The 9,520-nt window shown below is 42.9% G+C and overlaps 1 protein-coding gene across 1 annotated transcript; it reads right to left on the bottom strand.

Moving 5' to 3' along the window:
• Positions 1-342: 342 nt before the first annotated feature.
• On the bottom strand, positions 343-3,861 carry LOC119305434 (protein DCL homolog, chloroplastic-like). Its single transcript, XM_037581949.1, has 3 exons — positions 3,562-3,861; positions 1,363-1,477; positions 343-938 (listed from the first exon to the last, which is right to left on the bottom strand). The coding sequence occupies exons 1-3, from the start codon at positions 3,798-3,800 to the stop codon at positions 741-743; spliced, it is 552 nt and encodes a 183-aa protein (XP_037437846.1). The 5' UTR covers positions 3,801-3,861; the 3' UTR covers positions 343-740.
• Positions 3,862-9,520: the final 5,659 nt, after the last annotated feature.

Genomic DNA, 9,520 nt, shown 5'->3' with positions numbered 1-9,520 from the left:
TTTTAGTGGCAACCAAACAGCTTGTTGTAAAAAAAACTATGATAATCTAAAAAACTGTAGTATTCTCATAATACTTAGAAAATACTCTACTATCAAACAGGGCCTAAAACACGTCTACATACATTCAATTTAGAAAAAAGTTGGAACACCTCACAATGGTGAATGGAGGGAGATAGGACCTGTTGTGATCCAGTATGGAGCAAATTTTTTCCTTGAGGAAAACTGCCCAGGTCAGTTATAAACAGAAAAGGCGCATGTAGGCATCTTATAACTGAATATTATCAAGGAAAATAGACAGTATAATTTAAAGATAAGAAGGCACGAAACCATCGGAAAGAAAACTACATAAAAAATTATATTGGCCATCTTCCTTTGATTGGTGGGCTGCAGGCCAGAGCTTGAAATTTGGCAGTAATACAAACTGTCAAAATCTGAGTCAAGACTCACTTTTAACAGTTAACCCCACATGAAATATTGATACGAAAAACACATACGCGTGAATATAGCCGTTTAAGGATTTAGTGCCAGATAATTTAGCAACAAAGTGGATATTGCACATTGCTTTCAAAGAGAGCTTGGACAGTGACCTCATTCACTTGACATACCAAACATAGGCTAAAGGAGACGGTGCGACCAGCTCTACATGCAAAATGCACCATGAGGGTCGATAGTAAGCAGCAGGACCAAAACAGATTTTTGGTGCCAGCCACCTGAAAATGGCAACATTATATAGGTAGTTTCTACTTTGGAGGAAGTAGACCAAGATGAGACCGCCTCTGAACTAGATGATGTTTATTTATAAACTTATCCGCATGGGATGGATAGGCCCCTTTGATGTACGCCCGGAGACACTTGCGGTATGAGAAATCCGCCCAATCGCCATTTGTTCTAACCACATACAGGCATCTGGAACTCTTGAAATCAGGATGTCTGTTAACCTACAAACACGATGAGCATGCCACAGATTAGGAGATGTCCACAAAATTTACATATTCCTAGGTTCACAGTGAAAAGATTACTCTCACAAGGTACCAGTATATGTTCAGAGCAATGTGAACTTGCACATTATCAAGATTGAGCCTCAACAGAAATAATAAGATTTCTAGACAAATAAACAGGAGAATGGTTGAGACTCGAGACTGCAGTTCCATTCTTATGCTCATGGAGGTCCTCCTAAGGAATTAAAAGTACTGCATACACTAAGGTTCTGAGATATTCTAACAAGCACATGATAAATTTCTGAAGATAATATATTTAACAATACAAGCATGGCAATGAAGAAACAAAGCAAAAATAAATAAATAGATTTGTTCTAGGGTCTCATGTCTATCTTAGTAAAGAGAACCGATCATGCTAACTCACCATAATAGCATCAAGTCCACAACCAATCTTGTCTTCTGAACGGGGGTGGTGAGCAAGAACCTTTTCTACCACAACCTTTTCATCTTCCGGACTTAAAAACGCACCATCTCCATATCTGTTATAACAGAACACTATCAGAAATGTGATATATGATCGTAGGCACACAACAGCACATCCTTGCAAATTGCAAGTTTTATAGTACAGCAACACATATTATTACATAAGATTTCCTGCATTGGATTAAAACAAGGTGGGGCGCAAGGACTTCACAGCTATATAGCACACCCCATCAGATGAACATTACACGGAGCTGGGAATTACAACTTTCACGCCCCAAGGCAAACTCATGGACATACAACAACACACCCCACAAGGCAAACTCATGAACATCCAACAACACAAGGCACACGCAACTCATGGACACACGTCAACACACGCCCAAGAATTACGAGTCGAGGAGTCGACGAGTCGAGCCGAGGTTGAGACTCATAGACTAATCGTGACTAGTCGACATGGTACTGTAGTACTCAACTTACAGTAATCAACTACTAATAGCTAGTATGTAATGTACTCCCTCCGTCCGAAAATACTTGTCATCAAAATGGATAAAGAGAGATGTATCTAGGACTAAAATACGTCTGGATACATCCCCTTTTATCAATTTTGATGACAAGTATTTCCGGACGGAGGGAGTAGTACATACTATATATTATACAATAAAAATTGAGTTGATCCAGAGGAGGATCACATCAGCATAGGAGAGCAGCAAGGGGAGGAGCTCAACAGCAGAGGGGTGGATCCAGGGGAGGAGCAGAACCAACAATCAAGGGAGAGCATTGTAATGCTCCTGGCCGCCGACGCCGTCAGTGGCGGGCAATGGGCAGTTGTAGCAGCCTGGTCCCGGGTGAGGCGGCTCATTGTGGAGCGAGCCTGGAAAGGTAGGGTTGCAATTTTTTTTTCCTCCTGCGGGCTGAGCTCTGCTCACTTATCCCTCCCAAATTGAGTCGATGGACTCAAACAACCAGACAAGTCTAGACTAGTCGATGACTAGTCGCTCCACCGCTTGACTCAACGAGCTAGTCTGCAGGAAGAAGCTAGTCGACAATCAGATTGAGACTACTAGACTAGTTGCACGACTAGTCAAGACTAGTCGTTAGACTGTTAATCATTGCACACGCCACAAGGCAAACTCAACAAACAAGACGCACATCTATCTACGGGAGGACAAAGCCAGACGCTGCTGAATGAAGAGCCACCGCTCGCTGTCTCAAGGCGTGTGATTGTCAAACAAAAATCGAACAAGCAACTCAACCCAGCCATATGGGCATATCACCTTATGCAATCAACCATATCAACCTTCTTGGGTACTCCAATCCCAATCAAATCCCCTTCCTTAATAAAGAGAACTGAACTATCAAAGAGTCATTCCAGTACTGTAGTTATTTAACTGAACTAGGTATGTGCCCGTGCGTTGCCACGGGTCCAAATATGTTTTTAACAAAATAAGAGGACCATACGGGACAAATTTTGATGCAAAACAAGATAATATTATGGTTTAGTTATAAAGCATATATTTTCTGATATTTCTTAAACTGACAAAATAGGTATGTGTGTTTGTGATTGATCTTTATTGGGTTACCAAAGATAAGGATGATACTTATGTGCTTACGAACCATGAATTTATTGCTATTTATTGGATTACCAAAGATGTCTGACGGAGGATGAAGGTACGAGCGAAACGCAGGTTCGATGGGAGAGGAAACCTTACGTATTTTTTTAAGCAAGGAGAGGAAACCTTACGTATTTTTTTAAGCAAGTAGAGATAGAGATGATCCAACAATACGTTTTTCATCACAGAATGCTTTGATGGTCCTACATATTCCAGTTGTTTAAACATAACCACAGTAATATAGGAAATGGAAAATTGCATCTTACCGAAATATTCACATACATTTATCTTAATACTCCTTGCTGCGGATGATATGCATGTGTATTTCTCTTTAGAAAAATGTTGTCCAGTTTGACAATTTCTCAGGAAATCCTGATTACCTAGCTGACATACTTTTACAATGTTTTTTTTTCTCGAACCATTATGGCATGAAAATCTTACGAGTCAAATGTGCACAGCACTGAAAAATCCGTGAGTCTGCCACTTGAGCTTCCTATTCATTGCAACGAGAGGAGAAACGAACAACTGACCTCCTGGAATGGAGGATGTCTTTGACAAGTTCCACGACGGGACCAACTTCGCGGAGGATCTCCGCCTCAGCCGCCTCCCACTGCTCCTCCTCGGCCCCCGGAGCGGAGGACTCGTTGCCGGCGGGGAGGTCGGAGAACAGGCGGCTGCGGGTGTAGAGTGCAGCAGAAGTGGCGTGCGGCGGGAAGCCGCCGTGGAGGATGCGCGTGGCCGCTCGAGCGAAGGCGGCGGCCAAGGCCATGGCTTCTTCAGCTACGGCGAGAAAGGGTTTCCTGTTTGGGGTTTCAACAGATCGGTAGCATGGGCCTGGGCTTTTTCTCTTGAGACCCGGGGCATCTTAAACCGCCAGCAAGCATTTGTTGGGCCTGTTTGGTTCAGCTTTTATCAATGGATTCCGCTGCCGCGCAACAGAATCTAAATCAAAGTGCAAATCCAACAGAATCAGATTTCAGAAATCCGCTGCCAAAATCTGAACAAAAAACGGAAGCAGTCCAGGACGTGCTTTCGAAAATCTGATTCCGCCACGGGCCAAAATCTAAAAAAGTTGTATCAGCTGGCTTGCCAAATGACCTATATCTTTTTCACATCAGATTTTCCACAGTTGTTTTTCCACAGCAGATTTTTCTCAGCTGCTTTTAGAAATCAACAGCCGAACCAAATAGGGCCACATGTCATCCAGCATGGCACCCATCCATTCATGAACAGGTCTGAACGTCCGTTTTCTCGTAAATCAGAAGCAAACCGATATCTCGGTCCCACCTAAAAACCCTCTCCCTCGCCCACGGCCTTTCTCCCGCAAAGTAGTTGTCGTATATTCATGGCGGTCAACGCCGCTCCAAAGTGTCAGGGCCACATTCATGCCGGCCTACATCGGACACGAACTCTCACTGGAGCCAGCATTGAAGCGGCGTGCCAACCGAGAGTGTGTCCGTGTTCCGCCCTGGTGCACGCACATTCTCTCTGCATTCAAATGACACCCGTCCATCCGCCTCCCACCATTAACCAAGCGAGGTTGCCGAGGAATCTATTGTGGCGCCCACATGCAAACGACATACGACCGACCGTCGACCGACCGATATTAAACACCCCACCGCTTGGCCTGACATCCGCCTGCTATTTAAACATGGGTATGCCCGACAACATCCACATCACACCTCCGCTCATGATTTCCTGTATGCATCACACCCGTCATGGTCTCAAGCTCCAAAGCCCTGTGGGACAACCTCTTCGGCGAACAGAAGTAGGACCTCTCCGACATTGCGCTCGTCTAGCAGGCCTGCCAAGCCAGCCAGATACCGGTTGGCTTGTCAATGAGTTCTCCGGAGGGTAGCGACGCAGATGAACCAATGGAAGAGGTGACCGAAGACTGAGTCGGCGCCACCGCCCTCGCCGGTCCATGCCGATATCAACACGGGCGAGGCGCAGGCGCACTTCACCGACATGGTGGTGGAAGAGCAGGAAGCGGTGTTCCGTCAGGCGCAGGTCGACCAGAGGTACAACCTCCGGCTCCTTGATGAGCACTGGCTCGCGGGAGGACAAAATTGGTTGTGACTAGGCGAGCCACAACGCCATCACAAATATGGATGAGTAGAAGGCACTGCTCCTGTTCTACCACATCGCCCGCGACGGCGGTTGCATGCCCTGCGGGAGAAGAAAGACGCTATGTCAGCGGAGATCGGCGCGACGGTGGAGAAATTTGACGACGGCGCCGATGACGTCGCCAGCTCAGTGTTGGCCAGGACACGCCGCCATGACGACAAGGTCGACACGTCCATGATACGTCTCCAATGTATCTATAATTTTTTATTATTTCATACTATTATATTATCAATCTTGGATACTTTATATGTTTTTGTGCTATTTTATATTATTTTTGGGACTAACCTATTAATCCAGTACATGGTGCCAGTTGCTGTTTTCTGCTTATTTTTTGTTTTTCAGAAAAGCAGAGTCCAAACGCTACGAAACTTTTTGACAATTTTTTTCTAGATAAGAGAGACCCTAGAAGCTGCAGGAGGGGACCAAAGGACGAACAAGGAGACGACAAGGCAACAGGGTGCACCCTATTACCTTGTGGCCCCCTGGAGGCTCCGTCTGACCTAGTTCCACTTCTATAAACTCTCAAATATTGGAAAACCAATAGAGAGCCACCCGAAACCCTTTTTCCGCTGCCGCAAGCTTCTGTTCTTCCGTGATCCCACCTAGAGGCCTTTTTCGGTACTCTATCGAAGGGGGAATCGATAATGGAGGGCTTCTACATCATCCTTGCTGCCTTCCGGTGATGCGTGAGTAGTTCACTACAGACCTACGGGTCCATAGCTAGTAGCTACATTGCTTTTTCTCTCTCTTTCATCATCAATACCATGTTCTCCTCGATCTTCTTGGAGTTATATATGATGTAATCTTTTTTTGTGGTGTGTTTATGGGTTTATGATCAGATTATTCATTAAAAGTATTTGAGTCTTTTCTGAACTTTTATTATGCATGATTGTTATAGATTTATATTTCTCTCTGATCTATCCATTTGGTCTGGCCAACTAAATTGATTTATCTTCAGGGGGAGATGTGCTTTGTAATGGGTTCAATCTTGTGGTGCTCTACATCCCAGTGACAGAAGGGGACAAGACACATATTTGTATGGTTGCCATTAAGGGTAAAACGATGAGATTTGTTCATATTGATTGGGTTTACTTTGTCTACATCATGTCATCTTGCTTAAGGTGTTACTTTGTTTTTCATGAACTCCATAGATGTATGCTGGGTAGCGGTTGATTGGTGGAGTAATACTAGTAGATGCAGGCAAGAGTCGGTCTACTTGTCTCGGGCGTGATGCCTATATACATGATCATTGCCGTGAATACATCATACCTATGCGCTTTTCTATCAATTGTCCAACTGTAATTTGTTCACCCACCATATGCTATGTGTTCGAGAGAGAAGCCTCTAGTGAAAACTATAGCCCCCGGGTCTACTTTTACCATATTATAAAAAGCAAAATTTCTTTGCTGCAATTTATTTACCTTTATTTTATTTCACATTTTATCTATCCATCTATACAAGGTTTAATCCTTGCAAGGTACAAGTTCAAAGGGATTAACAACCCTCTTGCCCGCGATGGGTGCAAGTATTTGCTTTTGTGTGTGTAGGTAATGTTCACGAGGCTTTGCATGATTCTCCTATTGGTTCGATAAACCTTGATTCTCACTAAGGGAAATACTTATCTCTACTGTACTGCATCTCCTCTCCTCTGAGGGGAAAATTCTGACACAGCTCACAAGTAGCAGGAAGAATTTCTGGCGCCGTGGAGAGACATCACCAAAACCTATCAAGTACCTTTACACAAATTATCATCTACTTGCTCTACTCTTTATTTTCCCTTTTATTTGCTTTTACCTCTCGTTTTCATCTCCTCCACTTCTCATATATATATACATATATATATATATATATATATATATATATATATAGGGAAAATCCATCCTACCACCCGGTGGTAGTTACCCCACATGTCTCATATACTACCATGTGGCACTATATATACTATTTTATTATTTTAAATATATTCATATACTATATCTAAGGTATTTTAAAGCAAGTTACATGAAAAAATTGCATAGGAGCCCATAGTTTTTATTATATTTGTAAAATACGTACATATTTGTACGTAAAAATGAGCATACTCAAAAAATGGTACATACTACCTAAAAATTAGTATATATACTACCTAATCATCGTTATATACTACATACTACACGTACATACTCTCGGTTCCGACAGATACTACATACAATATACAAAACGCAAGTGGTGGTAACTACCACTGCTTGTAGGAAACATTTGTCCTATATATATATATAATTTCGATCACGGTGAACTAGATGCATAGGATAAAACATCTGATGAAATTCCAATTTCAGTCAGTTGTAATTCCATAATCCAATATCATCACATAGGCTATACCATGTCAATGCCTTCCCCTTCAAAGATAAAGAGAAGACCTTCCTCTTGACTTCATTTCCGGGTAAACCTGCAAGCTTAAATAATCCACAAACTTCATCCACAAAGATTATGTGCATATTAGGATGTAGTGTTCCATCTCCTGCATAAGGATTAGCTAGCAGTTTCTCTAGCATACCTGAAGGAATTTCATAATAAATATTTTCAGTAGGTGCAGTAGGTTGAGGAGCAACTCTTTGTTCTTCAGGTCTAGGTGAAGATACCCCGAACAAACCCCTCAAAGGATTATTTTCCATAGTGACATGTGACAATAAATTTCAACACGTAATATAAATTTTTCCTAACCAAATTCCACTCACCAAAGGCGCTTCACTCCCTGGCAACGGCGCCAGAGAAGAGTCTTCATGACCCACAAGTATAGTGGATATATTGTAGTCCTTTTGATAAGTAAGAGTGTCAAACCCAACGAGGAGCAGCAGGAAATGAAAAGCGGTTTTCAGCATGGAATTTTTTGTAAGCATTGAAATTAACGGTAACAGATAGTTTTGTGATAAGATAATTCATAACGGGTAACAAGTAAAAAGTGTAACAAAGGTGCAGCTAGGTGGCCCAACCGTTTTTATAGCAAACGATAATCCTAGGTGAACTCTTATATAAAGCAAAGCGCTCCCGAGGACACATGGGAATTATTGTCAAGTTAGTTTTGATCATGCTCATATGATTCACGTTCGCTACTTTGATAATTTGATATGTGGGTGGACCGGTGCTTGGGTGTTGTCCTTACTTGGACAACCCTCCCACTTATGATTACCCCCTCTCACAAGCATCCGCAACTACGAAGAATTGAGAGAAATCTAACCATAGCATGAAACATGTGGATCCAAATCAGCCCCTTACGAAGCAATGCATAAACCAGGGTTTAAGCTTCTGTCACTCTAGCGACCCATCATCTACTTAATACTTCCCAATGCCTTCCTCTAGGCCCAAATCATGGTGAAGTGTCATGTAGTTGATGTTCACATAACACCACTAGAGGAAACAACATACATCTCATCAAAATATCGAGCGAATACCAAATTCACATGATTACTTATAACAAGACTTCTCCCATGTCCTCAGGAACAAACATAACTACTCACAAAGCATGTTCAAGTTCAAGATCATAGGGTTAATAAATATCATTAAGGATCTAAACATATGATCTTCCACCAAGTAAACCAACTAGCATCAACTACGAGGAGTAATCAACACTACTAGCAACCTACAGGTACCAATCTGAGGTTCTGTGGCACAGATTGAATACAAGAGATGAACTAGGGTTTGAGAGAAGATGGTGCTAGTGAAGATGTTGAAGAAGATTGACCCTCCCATGATGAGAGGATTCTTGGTGATGGCGATGGCTTTGATTTCCCCCTCCCGGAGGGAAGTTTCCCCATCAGAATCACTCTGCCGGAGCCCTAGATTACTCCTGCTCAGGTTCCGCCTCGAGACGACGGAGCTTCATCCTGAAATCTTGCTTATGGTTTTTTTCTAGGTCAAAACCCTCCATATAGGAGAAGATGGGTACCAGACGATGGCCAGCGGGCCCACAAGCCCCGGGGGCACGCCCTGGGGGGTAGGGCGCGCCCCCCAGGCTTGTGGCTACCTGGTCGGTCTCCTATGGTAGTTCTTCGCCCAATATTTTTTATATATTCCAAAATAATTCTCTGTAAAGTTTCAGGACATTTCGAGTTGTGCAGAATAGGTATCTCAGGTTTGCTCCTTCCCGGTCTAGAATTCCAGCTACCGGCATTCTGCCTCTTCATGTAAATGTTGTAAAATAAGAGAGAAAAGGCATAAGTATTGTACCATAATGTGAAATAACAGTCCATGATGCAATAAATATGAACATAAAAACATGATGCAAAATGTACGTATCAGACCCCATGGCTGAATTTGAAAAGCACACCACTTCAGAAGAAGAGGAGGAGGAAGAGCAAGCTGAAGCACCTCCAGCTAAAACAC

This window comes from Triticum dicoccoides, chromosome 5B (genome assembly GCF_002162155.2).
Source record: "Triticum dicoccoides isolate Atlit2015 ecotype Zavitan chromosome 5B, WEW_v2.0, whole genome shotgun sequence".
Lineage (NCBI taxonomy): Eukaryota > Viridiplantae > Streptophyta > Magnoliopsida > Poales > Poaceae > Triticum > Triticum dicoccoides.
Note: the sequence above shows the minus strand (reverse complement) of the source record. Positions and strands in the feature narration are given on the sequence as shown.

Bases quoted from the DNA above. Each gene is read 5' to 3' on its own strand.
- LOC119305434 (XM_037581949.1), bottom strand. From the start codon at position 3,800: ATGGCCTTGGCCGCCGCCTTCGCTCGAGCGGCCACGCGCATCCTCCAC. The intron at 1,478-3,561 runs GTCAGTTGTTCG...CTGTTATAACAG, and splicing joins GACATCCTCCATTCCAGGAG to ATATGGAGATGGTGCGTTTT. The intron at 939-1,362 runs GTGAGTTAGCAT...TCGTGTTTGTAG, and splicing joins GTGGACTTGATGCTATTATG to GTTAACAGACATCCTGATTT.